This window comes from Lycium barbarum, chromosome 4, assembly GCF_019175385.1.
Source record: "Lycium barbarum isolate Lr01 chromosome 4, ASM1917538v2, whole genome shotgun sequence".
Classification (NCBI taxonomy): Eukaryota; Viridiplantae; Streptophyta; class Magnoliopsida; order Solanales; family Solanaceae; genus Lycium; species Lycium barbarum.
This window is the reverse complement of record NC_083340.1, coordinates 146,642,074-146,656,854: the sequence shown is the minus strand read 5'-3', so window position 1 is coordinate 146,656,854 and position 14,781 is coordinate 146,642,074. Positions and strand designations below refer to the sequence as shown.

At 32.1% G+C, this 14,781-nt stretch overlaps 1 protein-coding gene and 1 pseudogene across 3 annotated transcripts; both read right to left on the bottom strand.

The window, feature by feature from the left end:
- Positions 1-1,333: 1,333 nt before the first annotated feature.
- Positions 1,334-4,713, bottom strand: LOC132636914 (uncharacterized). 3 transcript variants are annotated; one of them, XM_060353995.1, is made up of 3 exons: positions 4,495-4,713; positions 2,827-3,070; positions 1,334-1,878 (listed from the first exon to the last, which is right to left on the bottom strand). In XM_060353995.1, exons 2-3 carry the CDS (start codon positions 2,997-2,999, stop codon positions 1,485-1,487), a joined length of 567 nt encoding a protein of 188 aa, XP_060209978.1. In that variant the 5' UTR covers positions 3,000-3,070; positions 4,495-4,713; the 3' UTR covers positions 1,334-1,484. The 3 variants fall into 3 exon arrangements, with proteins under 3 accessions (XP_060209978.1, XP_060209979.1, XP_060209980.1); XM_060353996.1 differs by having other exon boundaries at positions 2,827-2,993; positions 4,495-4,708; XM_060353997.1 differs by lacking the exon at positions 4,495-4,713 and adding an exon at positions 3,299-3,656 and having other exon boundaries at positions 2,827-2,993.
- On the bottom strand, positions 3,267-14,093 carry LOC132638010 (probable disease resistance protein At5g43730; annotated as a pseudogene).
- Between the last annotated feature and the right edge of the window lie 688 nt (positions 14,094-14,781).

The following is a 14,781-nucleotide window of genomic DNA, read 5'->3' as shown; positions in this document are numbered from 1 at the left end:
TAATTCAATTATGACATCTTCTGAAACTTCCTCTTGATTTTTTTTCTCCTTCTCATCTTCCGCTCTAATATCTTCTAATAATTCTTCGTCACTCTCAACATTATTTTCCTTCTCAAAAGTTGACATTCTGATATTTCAAAGAAGGAGAAAAATATTTATAACATGTATAATCATAGAAAAGGAGAAACATGCATGCAACAATAATCAAAATTCCCTCAAGTTCATGAAATAAAATATAAAAGACTAACCTAATACTAATTGAAAATAAACCAAACATTAGCTTGTTTGGTTTAAATTCGTATATAATATTTGATGATCAAATAGTTGAAACTGATTGAATGCTTGATAATTCATTAAAATATAACAGATATAGACAATAGCTTCTTTCTACATGCATATATACTTACGTATGAAGTTAATAAGGAATCACCTGTTTGAAGCCAATTTCCTTATTCCTAATAAGCTTAATTTGAAATCCCACCCACTCCAAGAATGTTGTAAAGCTTCAAAATAGGCAGAATGCTAGAAGAGAAATGAGCAAAGAAAATTGATCCGATGACGACACCCTTGCTTAACTGATGTGACGTTATTAATTTTGCTACTTGTTTTAAATTTTTACTTTATTAAAAAATAGAACTTTAAACCTTAGTTTATTATCTATGGTTAACTTAAATGAATTTGATGTATATACCCGGTGAGGGTAAGTTTTTTTTCCTTTATACACCACTACTGCTTAAATTTTAATTATTTTAAAGAGTACATAATTCATATTAATTGAAGGTTGTTTTTGATATTTTAAAAGTATATGCAATAATCCAACTCGTTTGTAATCATTAATTTAAGATTAAGGGAGTTTATTGTCCCAATCAAAATGTAAAAGGGTATGTTTCTCAAACCTAAAATATTACGGGGTAAAGTGGATTTTACTCTTAATACAACTTACTAAATAGGATTTTGTACTAGTGTATTTTTCTTTACATAAGTTAAATATGTAACATCAGCTTAGTATCATATTTATGTGATCAATAACTAAGGTTCATCGAGCTTGTTTGGATGGTTGTTACATATCGCTTCATAAATGGGTTATATTTGTTTTGTCCTGTGTTGTTTTGATAAATGCAAGTTTTGATAGATTATATTTTTCTCCATTATTTCATACTGCCACGCATCAGGAATTTAATAAATAAACCTATAATATACAAAGAAAAGATATGATACATGTAGAGTTATTCTTGAAAAAAAAGAGTCGGGTTAGAGTGTGAAACAAGAATATTAAATAATAAACGCTAAATGAAAAGGAAAAACTAACGATGCGCCCACACCAAATTAATCGTTACGTGAAATGGCTCTTTTCATCATTATGTAATAATGAACTTAACGGTATGAAACAATAAAATTTAGGTAATAATCAAAATAATTATATGATACCATACAATAGAACCCTAAGTGACATATAGTGTAAAGTCTTTTATACTATTAGTCTTTTACACAACATCATGTACGAGGGTTCCAAAATGTTTTCTTTGCTCAAGAAGTTCTCCAGCCCTTGCAGTCATCTTCTCCAAAGCACCTGGATTTATCTCCCCTCTTGTTACTTCTTCTTTTAAGGCAATTAATTCTTCTTCGACAATCAAAACATTGTTAAACCAAGAATTAACTTCTCTTTTCCTCTTCTTCCCAAATTGCTCTCCTGTCTCAACCTCTATCTTCACATCGACTGCTTTATCTGATAATTGCTTTATATTTCTTTCCAGAGTTTCCAAATTCTCATCAAAGTCACTAATACCTCTAAAATCATTTATGCCAAAATCAATTACTTTCTCAATAGAAACGTCAGATACCTTCTCAATACAAATGTCCATGATCTTACAAAATTCTCTGCAAAAAACAAAACAAAACAAAAAAAAATAATCAAGTAGTTCAGCTACAGGATAAATCATAATCAACATGTAGTTCACTGAAAAACAATATTTTCTCCTCTCCAACTTATATGGAACTCTTCTCTTTTGAGATATCTCAAAAGGCTTTTTTTTTTCTTTGGTTTAACATTTCAATTTCTTGGACATCTGATCAATGAACTATAATCATCTCAAAGAGATTCTTTTTACCAAAACAAAACATCAAATGAATGTCATCAATGAGCGCAAGACATCACGTATTTTGCCTATAATTCAAATTCAAATCTTAATGTGATATTTTCTCAATAAAACTAACTTTTCAATCAAATTAATTTTTTTGGTTTATTCTCGCTACTATAATATATATGTCAAATTCAACACTTTAAGTATCATGTCTAGTAAAATAGCTTCATATAATATGCAATGAAGGAAAGTAATATCAGACTAGCTGGCCATTACTGAGAATTGATAGAATCTAAAGTACGAGATTTAACAAAAGGAAAGTATTACACTGCTCATGTAAAATAGAATAACTTTTAAAAAATTTAGTGCTCTAAGTCAACTTTACCGTGTTTTGCCATATAATCTAGCAAGTATCCTAAGCCAATTTTACCATTCGGATATGATAAAATCTATGCAAATTGGACGTATAACTCTTACATGAAAGATGTAAAATTAGTATTGCTATCCCAGGGAGGATTTTGACTTTGTAACATTATCCAATATTTGGTTGATTATCAAGCAAAGGGCAGCACATCATCATTCAACAAGTTCAAGATTTTTTGGATTGATAAATTATAAGTAATTTGCTCCATTAATAACCATGTACCGTGGTGTCAGCTTTGTAAAAAATAAAATAACAAATGTAAAACGAACCTGCCAAAAATCTAACCATCTATAGAAGTAGGTATGTAATTGTACAACAAACCTGATGAAAACTCGAAGTACCCAGACCAAAGAAGACATGATGTACAGAACTACAGATATCCTATAAGCTTCCAAATCCTGTTGGTTTTGGTTTTTTATAGACTTGAGAGACTTTGAGTGATCCTTCTGTTGTAATACAAAAGTGAGATTGCTGGTGATGGTATCTGGCTGCATATATATAATCACGAAACAACTATGAGAAACGAAATGTCACGTACCAAAACAATAGAGTCCGTGCACATATACTGCAAAAGGAAGTCAGATAGGATTGATGATACTGTATATCAGTGAGAAGGATATATATATATATATATATATGTATATATATTCAATTCACAGTCCTGCACTGACTTCAAAATTTATAGATTCAAATAGATTAGACTTAGGAAGAAGGATCCATTTTTGTTTGCAAATATTTCCTAAAAACTTTGGAGGCACAATTTAACATGTATTGGGGAATGGCAACAGCTGACCAATTAGCATAGGAAAGAACTCTTTACGGCTTTTTGATGAGGCAACATCTGCTTCTTGTTTTGCTTCAAATTCTGAGTTTTGCTTCAAATTCTGAGTTTAAAGTGCTTAAATCTGTTGAAATAGCCATTTAAGGTGGAGTTATTCAGACTTCAGAGTATTAATGATGGAATTTGCTGGCCATAGAGATTAGAGCGGTGCTAAATCACCTTGTGTATGGACGTATTTGCCTTTGTTTATCTAAGGTGGTGGTGGATGCAAAAAAATTACTTTAACAGTGTCATCTTGACTGAACACAAAATTTAAGGAATAAAAGAAACTTTTGAATCCTATTGTCTTTAATTTAAAGAACCTTTTGAATCTTATAATTTTAAACTAGGGAAAAGGGCCAAATATAACCCTCTGCTTTGAAAAAAGGGCTAAAAATATCTTTTGAACTTATTTTAAGTCAAAAATACCCCTCCAACCTTTAAGTTTTCAAATGTACCCTGTCTAGACAGAAATTATCCCCCAAAATAATCCAAAATCATTTTTTAGACTCGCTCCATCATTTAAACCTAACTCAACTAAATAATAACCCATAAGATCCCCTTATTCCCCCAATTCCCTTAAACTTCAAACCTATGTATTGGAGCAATAAGGGGATCTTATGGGTTATTATTTAGTTGGATCGAGTTTAAATGATAGAGCGGATTTAAAAAATAATTTCGGATTATTGTGGGGGATAATTTCCGTCAAGACAGAGATATATTTGAAAACTTTAAGGATGAGAGAGATATTTTTGATCCAAAATAAATTTGGATGATATTTTTCATCCTTTTTCCAAAGAAGAGGGTTTTTTTGACCCTTTTTCACTTAAAATTATGTAGGATATTTACCTACCTACTCTTTTTTAAATAGATTAAAAAAAAAGTAAGACACTTAAATTGAGACGGAAGGAGTATGTATAGATATTTATTTATTTTATTTTATTTATTTATCTTTTTAGCTGTTGAGCAGTCTTCAAATACAATGAAAAATAAGACCAATTAATAGACTGAATTAAAAGCATTGAAATTTATATTTGAAGAAGTTGAAAAAAAAAAACTTTCTACAAATGAAGTTAAAAAACAATCCAAATTTTCAGTCAGTTTGTTATCAAATGCAATAAAAAAGAAGAACAAGGCATACTTAAGGCTGAAAGACACTCAGTATTTACCTTTGATGTTCAAGTTGAAGCAGAAGGCAATACCTCTACACCGATTTTATAATGTGTAAGAAATCAAAAGCAGGAGAGAAGCAGTGGACTTATAATTTATAAATGAGGGAAAATACTGATTGGTTTTGGTCAACGTCTTTCTTTAAGGGGTAAAAAATGTCACTTGCATTTCCTTTTCTTCCCACTTTCTTATAATGTTCCTTTCCTTTTCCTTTTCCATTTTTGCTCCTTCCCCTTCTTTTCCATGAAACTTCTCTGCACTTTCTAAAAACAAATTACCAAAAAAAAAAAAAAAAAAAAACGTTTCAGCATATAAGGTTTTATTTCAAACTAGATTTTTTTTTACTATACAAGTAAAGACTATAGCCCCCGTTTGGCCATAAGAGTTATTCACTTTATTCCGAATTTTTTTTCATTTTTTTCGGGAATCAGCGTTTGATCATAAAATATCAAAAATTCAAAAAACTTATTTTTCAATTTTTTTTTTTTTTTACTTTTTTACAATTACATTTCACCAAAAATTACAATTTCAAAAACTATAGACAAACACAACTCCAACTCCAAAATTCAAAAAAAAAAAGTGAATTTTTTTTTGATATCTATGGACAACGGGGCCTAAATAGATTGGAGTATAGTTTATTTCTTCTTTCAATAATACTGCAGAGATACAATAAAAACTTTTTTATATTAATCCTGTTTGTTTGGACCTTTTCTGCATTCTTATTGCGATTGATTGTTATACACTTATGATAACATTTGCGAGTTTACTTGACTGATATAGATAAGAATTACCGGAAAATATATTTTTCAACTTTTTATGTGTGAAAAAATGGTAGAATACAAAAAGGCCCCAATTTCATAAAAAAAAAAAAAAATCCTATTCCAAGTTCAATAGCGTTTTAGACGTTCCTGCTGGTTCCTAATTGGAACTTACATAATGATGAATGTTGTTTCTATAGGCAAAAGCTTACTGTAAAGGAATGAAATCTATCCATATAAAACTTGTCTAATCAACATATACGACTTAATAACAAAAGAGGGAGGAGAATTAAAGTACACCAAAATATTACAATTCTTAAAGTTATTAGCGCTTTAATTAATTCTAGCGGGTTATTTTCTATCACTTCGTTTATTGTCCCGTAGGAAAATGAACAAAACATATATAAAAGATGCGCAGTATCACATGTTTACAATTTGGGAATATATATAGAAATTTTTCCCTTTTTCTATTGTGTTATGGTAACGAATGATCAAATATCATCAAATCATACGATTGAAGTTGCACATATATAAGAAGAAAAAAAAACGACTAGAGGTTGTGGATGAAATATTAACAATAAAGGGTTGTTTTTTAATATAGTAAGAAAATAGGAGAAGCTACATAACTACTGGCAAATGAGTAAAATATTTCATAATTTATTATTATTAATTAAATCACATAATCTACAATATATACTGTATAATCCAGTAAGTGAGAAACGGTCTGAATATGTCAGTTTTCTTATAAATAAGGAAACTAAATCCGATAGTCTATATTTCTTCCTTCAATTAAATCCACTAAAATACGAGGAAGTTTTAATAATATCAATTAGTCCCTTCAAATTCTCCATTCTGGTAAGAATACTACTCCTTATTAATAAGGAAGCGCTATTGGGTATATCTAATATATAATGTAGCATTTTCATTATTATATTATATATCATTTTCAGTATATTATATCTCAAGGTACTTTGTATTAATGCAATGCATACAGTGTAGGAAAAATTACGAGACATGACAAATATTTAGACTGTATTTACGATGCACATGTCCTTAATTGTATGCTCTATAAGCTCTTTCACGCTATTCCACTGATGCAGTATGCACTGATACAACAGATATCCACGATTTTCAGCTAACATAGTATGTGGTGATTCAATTGATATCCTATAGTTTCAGCCAATCCAACGCAATTGTATGTGCTGATACATCTCTTCCGCACGCGGATACACTGTACTAGTACCAAAGATTCAATTTTAACAAAATAGAATGCATGATTTATTTATAAGGTGAATTGATATGTGAATTGTAATACCAAAGATTTTAATATGAAGAGTACATCGAACTCACTTTAACCCCTTATCTTTCTTGGACTACAGAAACAATACTCTTTTACCTTTTGAATGAGCTAATAAATGAGAAAATCACAAACTTTTAAAATTAGGCACACAAATAGCTAGGGGTGGGCATAGTTTGGGCCAACCCGAAATCCAAACCGAAATCCGAATTTTTTAAATATTTGGATTATGGATTGGATTACGGATTTTATTTTTAAAATTTATGGATTTCGGATTGGATATGGATTTAGTACTACGGATTTTTGGATATCCGAAAATCCGAAATTTTTATACCTTAGATCTTGCCCTACCTATATCGTATGTGCCCAATACTAATAAGTCTAGTTTCTAAAGGTCCAATGGATTAGTTCCTAAGGCCCTACCTATTAAACTATTAAGTCTAATATACAAGTCTCTACTAAATCAAATATAATATAGGGTTTTCTTACTTCTCATGTCTCAAAAGTCACACTAACTCTCACGTTAGTGTGACCACGGCAGAGTTCATTATTATTTTTCCAGATGACTATTTAGAATTTATTTTGTTCATTTCCGTAGATTTTATTTTGTTCATTTTCACTTTTCCAGAATGCTTTTGTTTTGTATGGATTTATTATGTTGGACATGACTTGGATTTGCTAATCTTAATTTGAACGGGAAGGCTTTTTTTACTGAGCAATTTAGATTTACCTCTGTGAAACTAACACATGAATTTCGTTCATAATAAGTTTTCCTTAAGTCTCAAGAGTCAAATCCGAAAATCCGAAATATCCAAACCGAATAATCCGAAACCGAACTTAAAATATCCAATCCAATCCGAACTTATTTGGATTGGATTTGGATTGAATTTCTTCAATCCGAAAACCGAATATCCAAACCGAAAATTTTATATCCAATCCGATGGCCCGAACGCCCACCCTTACAAATAGCACAGCTTTTAAAATTTTTCAAAAATAACACCATAAATTAAGGAATTAATTTTGTCCTTAAATATATCTACTCCATTATGTTTTCTCTCTCATCAATATAACTGTAAAATTCAACCATGTCTAGCCTTCAAATTCACGTTCTCTCTCTTGTATCTCTCCCCCTCAAACCCACTACCTTCATATGCTTTAGGATTAAAATTGATGGTGATTTTAGTCGAAGATAAAAATTGCATATTCATGATAGATTTCTAGAATAAATAATGATTCAAGTTATGTTTTTAGTATAAATTTGTATTTATATGAATTTATTAAATATCTGTAGTATATTTTTTATATAAAATTTTTACTCATTGTATATAAATTTTACACTTACATATTCATGGTATATTTATGTTATAAAATTTATTATAATTGGTATAAATTGTATATATGTTCAATATAATATTTTACCTTTTTTTGTCTTGGATTTTTTCAATTATCCCTTCTTTTAGATGTATATTATGTTTGATAAATTGATTCAGAAGATAAAAAATTTGAGTTGAATAATAGGATAGAAAATCTTTTTTTTATACGCGGGGGGGGGGGGGGGGGGGTATACGTGATTCTTATTAGTTGTCATGAAATGATATTTAATTAAAGCTGCTATGATTCTATAAATATTTTTTAAATAGTATACAATTATGTTCCCCCCCCACTAATAAATCCTTCTTGTCAAATGAGCGGGTTGGACTGAGATTGTACAAATCAAAATGGGTTGAGCCTGGTAATAAATGGTTTAGGCTAAGATTGGCCCAAAAGTCATTTGGGCTAAAACGAGTTGGGTCATGACCTACCCAACTTGACCTAATTATTTGAGGGTCTATTTTCTAGGAACTCATTTTTAGTGGAAAATATTTTCCTTTATATTAAGACATAAGTAACTAAAATGCCCCTGAACTTGGCACGTTTTGCAACTTCAGTCCCCAAACTATTGATGGACTTCAAGACACCCCTAAACTCGGTTAAATGGGTTTTATTACACCCCTGAGCTAATGACCCGGAGTGAGTGTAGTCACTCGCGGGTCCAGCTGTAAAGTAAGGGTTATGTGGCCCTCCACGTGTATATATTAATGCGACATGGCATTTTCATCCTATGTGCCCTCCACATAGATAAATTGTTTTGAAAAAAAAATGTAAAACTGATTTTTTTAAAAGAAAAAATCTGGAAAAATGAAATATTTATTTAAAAAAAAAACTGAAAAAATATAGTTTTAATTAAAATATCTGTAAAAAATGTAGTTTTTCAGAATAATCCAGGAACCCATTTTTTTTAAATAATCCCGGAAAATTATATTAGTTTTTAAATCTAGAAAAAAATTATCAGTTCTTCACTTTATTCTTAAAAAAATCAGTATCCTGGATTTTAAAAAAGTCCAGGTTTTTAATGAAAAATTCAATTTTTCAGATTCTTTTTTAGAAAAATGGGTTTATTTAGTTTTCCAGATTTTAAAAAGTCCATGTTTTTTATTTTAAAAAAAATCAATTTTCCAGATTTTTTTTTTAAATAACGGGTTTCTTAGTTTTCAAGATTTAAAAAGTTCTAGATTTTTAATAAGAAATCCAGTCTAGATTTATTTTTTAAAAATGTATTTTCCACATTTTAAAAAAAAATCTGATTTTAAAAAAATATACTCACTTTTTAATGAATTTTCCAAAATTGATTTTTATTTTAAAAAAAAAAAACTGACGTGGCACCTGTTACGCGCTTGTTGGCGTGTGACTACACTTTTTGTGCCATGTGGCAGCTCGGGGATGAATTAAAACCCATTTTGCCAAGTTTGGGGGTGTCTTGAAGTGCAGCAATAGTTTGGGGACTAAAGTTGCAATTCGTGCCAAGTTTGAGGGCGTTTTAGTCACTTAAGCCTTATATTAAACATACCACAAACTTAAAAGATACATGATAAAAGAAAAGTGAATACATAGAAAAATGTAAATTAAATCTCAAGCAATAAACAAAATTAAACCAAAATAACTACGTATGAAATATTTGTAAAAAATAATTACACTATGTAAAATTGATATGAAAACAACATAAATACATTATAGAAAATTGATTAGTTGAAGTAAAATTTTAATCCTAATAATAATACAAGCAACAAGATGGATCAAGATAAATTTGAAGCTCAACAAAAGAACTTTCCATGAAGTAAAAACAGGTCTTTGAGAATTAGAAGGAAAAAAAAGAGTTAAAAGGAGAGAAAAAGAGGGATCAAAACTTAAAATTCTATACAACAATAATACAATCATTGTTTTAAAAGGCAGTGTCAGGACTCGCCTCGGGGCAAGGCAGTGGCAAAACGCCCTGGGGCTAACGTGCGGGGCTTAGTTCCTTTGAGGCTTACGCCCTAAGCGTCCAACTGTACGCCCTAAACACGCTTAACGCCCAATGCCCAAGGCTCGCCTAACAGTTCTTACACAAATTATATTTTAAATTCCTTAATTAAAATCATTCACCCTCATAATTGTTTAACAAAATAATGATACTTAACAGTTTTTCATCTATAGAAATAGAAGATTGGGTGTAACTCATATAACAAGTCGTAGTATTGAATATTTACTATTTGAGAACGTCGTGAGGGTGAATATCACTTATTTAAAAAAAAAAACACATAGCAGAATTGTACATTTTCACTTGTCATTGGTCATAAGTCCTATTTATCAGAATTATCATATAATTTTTTTTTGTTCATGAAGAAGTTATGTTTTAATTGTAATATTGATAAATTTTATTGATTATTTGCTTATAGGGAGATAAAATGAATAGTATGATAGTAATAATGTTTTAAGAAATTGTGTTTTTTTCCGTGTTTGAAAGTTAAAATGTTAGAATTGTTTTGCATTTCATAATAGCTTTTATTTCATTGTATTGTTTATACTTGTAAAATTATGTTATATATAATTACAAGTTATAAGCGGTGTATAACGAATTGTTTTGATCATTTTTTTGTAAGGATCAAGCGCGCGCACACTCTCTCTCTCTCTCTCTCTCTCTCTCTCTCTCTCACACACACACACACACACACACATATATATATATATATATATATATATATATATATTTCATTTATTTACAGTTTTCTTTTATTTTTCTATGTAATTTTACCTATTTAAAATTATTTATTGTAATTATATTATTTTAAGAAATACTAAAAATTAAATACCCATGGAGCTTACGCCTCGTCGAGACGTATGTAAAAAGCCTCGCCTTACGCCCCCTCCTTTTAAAACATTGAATACAATATGCTTAAACGCATAACAAAACAAATGTTTCTTTTTTATTAAAAGAAAAACTCGAAATGGACTCTTTGTAGCGCACATGTGTAATGTGAGATTGGAAGAGGGTCGTGAGATAGGATTGTTCCCCTCCAATGTTTCCCACCAATCTTTTTCTAGAACTTTGATTGTATGGAGGGCTGGAAAAGGATGTGCATTTGTAGTGGGAGCATAGAAAGGCAGCCTCTTCAGCTCGGAGCAGTGTTCAAACCTCATCCATTCAAGGGAATCGCAGATGAGTTTTCCCTTACAGATTCTCTTCAACTTAGGCAGGTCGGTTAGTTCGAGCCTCATTAGCGTTGGAAGGATGAGAATGTCGCTACTTGTACCATCTTGTTCAGTTGCTTCCCCAGCTATTATCTCTTCCATCTCATCACAATCAGTTACACCAAGCTTCTGAAGGTTTTCAAGATCCTGCAAGATAGCCCGTGGAAACAACTTCTTTATCTTATTAGGTCTCTCAATATACAGATATGCCAGACCCGAGAAGGTGTCACATGGAACATGAGATGCAATCTTTGCCTTACAAAGCCCAATAAGATTTGGCAAAGAAGAAATACTCAGAATATGGAAACGTATGCAATGTGGGTCTGTAGTAGTATTTCTACCAGATGGCACGTTGACAATCCATTCTATGTCATCACAATGCTTGATCTGGCAGGTCAAGCCTGTTAAAGTAGTCCGTGTCCGCAAAATTGTCCACCAAGCAGCTACTCAGCCCATGGCAGTTGTTAATAGCTAGAAATTGAATGCCATGTGGAAGAATAATTGATGTTGGTGCTTCTCCTCCACATGCTTCAATGGTGCAATCTTTTACAACCACTCTTCTTTCTTTGATTCTATAATTTTCGTAGACAATGCGATTGAAAAGGGACGAATTTGTCCCCACTCGTATGTCACACCGCCAATCATTTTCATAGTTACGACGATTTCTCATGAACTCGTGTATTAATACATAGAGGAAGATCGAGGTATTGAAGCTGGGAAAGTTTAGGTAATAGCTCCTTTGGCAGTTCATCAAGATATAATATCTAGATATGTAAGCTTGACTAAGCTTCCCATGCCTTCAGGCACTTCCTTAATATCAGTGCCAGATAGATCTAGCACCCTCAGATTTTTTAGCTTTCTCAGTGGTAGCACAGATTTGAGCTCTCTACATTCTCGAAGCGAGATTGCTCTAAGACTTCCCAAGTTAGATATGCAACTCGGCAAATCAATAAGCTCTGAGTTGAAGCTCAAGTTGAGCACTTGGAGGTTGTTCATATGCTGAAAGAAAGATTCTGGAATCCTTCTCAAACAACAACCAGGCAAAAGCAAGGTTGATAATTTGGGGCAATTCGGTGCCATGTCTTTAGGGATTCCCCCTGTGTAGCTTTGGAAAAAAGAGATTTTATCCGAATCGAATGCCCAATCTTGCTCCTCTGGCACAGGTGATCTTATTCCAGCCCTTACCATGTATCTTGGTTTAACATATGTGATCCGCAATACCATTTCCCTAAGTAAATCATGCATCTTTACTGCTTGACCGAGCTCATAATCACCATCAAGTGCTTCAAGTAAGCAGACCTTAACTAGTTTATTCAATATGGTATGGCCCTGGTTAAACTCTTCTTGCCTACTATTTCCCTTCACCAGTCCCTCCATGATAAATCTACCAACTAGTTTCTCTCCATCTATTGTACAGTCCTCAGGATACAAAGCACAGTACAAGAAGCACTCTTGCATAATTTTATCTTTCAACTGATCAATACTGCATTACCTTGAAGACATCACTTTCCATGTCATTAGGGAATTCTTTCAAAGCGTTCTTCCACTCCCTTTTATCAGTCACCCCTTTCATGCTTCCCGCCAAAGTGATGAGCCCACTATTTCCCTTCACCAGTCCCTCCATGATAAATCTACCAACTAGTTTCTCTCCATCTATTGTACAGTCCTCAGGATACAAAGCACAGTACAAGAAGCACTCTTGCATAATTTTATCTTTCAACTGATCAATACTGCATTACCTTGAAGACATCACTTTCCATGTCATTAGGGAATTCTTTCAAAGCGTTCTTCCACTCCCTTTTATCAGTCACCCCTTTCATGCTTCCCGCCAAAGTGATGAGCCCAAGTGGTAACCCCTTGCACCTTCCTGCCATGGATTTGGCAATTGACTCGATATCTGGACTGAGCACAGTCTCGCATCCTAGACTCTTCCTGAACAACTCCCAAGCATCATAATTATGTAGTTTCTTACAACCTATCTTTAGGCAGACTTCATAAGAGCGAGTAGTTAGAATCAGTCTACAGCCTTCCACACCAAGAGGGTCACCCAACTTCTCCAAGCTAAGGCGATCCCGGACATCATCCAATATGATAACAATGTTCTTCCTTTCTTTGAATGCCCGGTTTAATTTGGTTGCCCTTCTATGCCCATCAACCTCATCTGAAAGGTCCAGATTTACAATTTTGGCAAGATCATCTTGTAATCTTTTGAAGCTAAACCCTTGAGAAACAGTAACCCAACGGACTTGATAATGAATCTCATTAACAAGACGGTTATGTATATGTTCTGCCAAAGTCGTTTTACCCACACCTCCCATACCATATATACCGATGCTTGAGACATTTTCAACATGTAACCACGTCCAAATCAATTCTAAATTTTGTTTTGATGTTTCCTCATGAACTTGCGGCGCCAGGAGTAGACACTCATTGCGCTCATACGTGTCATGTACGGGCATTCCAAAATGTTACTTTGCTCAAGAAGTTCTCCAACCCTTCCATTTAACTTCTCCAAAGCACTTGCATTTCTCGTCCCTCTTGTTACTTCTTCTTTCAAAGAAACGTAATTCTAATTCGATCTCTATAACCTCGTCAAACCAAGAATTGACTTCTCTTTTCCTCTTCTTCTTTCCAGATTGCTCTCGACTCTGAACCTCTGTCTTCACATCGAATGTTTCATCTGATAATTGTTTCACATTTCTTTCCACAGTTTCCAAATTCTCATCAAAGTCACTGATACATTTGAACGTCTTTACTCCAAAATCTACTATCTTCACAAAAATAGCGTCCATGATCTTCTGAAAAGGACTGCAAAAAAAACCATAATAGTGTAGTTCAGTTGCAGTGTATAAAATCATAATCTAGATGTACTTTACTAAAAACATCACTTCCTGCACAACACTCTTCCATATTTTGAGACACCAGCAAAATGCTTGATAAGATTCCACACCTTTTATTGTGGTTGAATTAACATAATTAATTTTAGGGTGAATCCAAGCATCAATCTCATAATTGCTCAAGGTCAAGAATAATGTAACGCTTATAAAGCAGTGATTTAATGACAAAATGATTTTCACAGGAGCTAAACGTTAGATTATAGTATCACATAAATTAATATAGAGAGAGCACCAAAATGTTGTAAAAGTAAAATCTTCTTTCTGTCTGGAAAGTATATATTTTTATAACGTAAGAAACCATGAACCTGAGCAATATCAATTGCAACAGTCTAAGCGAAAAGAAGAGCAACTTCAATATGAAGTTAAAATATAAATAAAAAGTTAACTAAGTAACAAACTCAGACGTAATACATGTTTGGTAAACACATGAAGATAAAAGTAGTTTACCTTTTACAGCTGCTCAGGAGTAATATCTGGTTTCAAATGCAATGACAAAAGAACAATTAATAGACTGAATTAGAAGCATTAAAATTTATATTTGAAAAAGTTGAAAAAAAAAGACTTTTTATAAATGAAGTTTAAAAGTTGATCACTTTTCAGTCAGTCTGTTATCAAATACAATAAGAAAGAAGAAAATTCAGTTATTACCTTTGATCTTCAAGTTGAATCAGAAGGTAATACCTCTACACAGATTTTATTGTAATAATAACAAATCAAAAACGGGAGAGAAATAGTACACTGTATAAAAGTCTTCTTTCCATGGTCCTTTTTTTTTCGCGAGGAAAA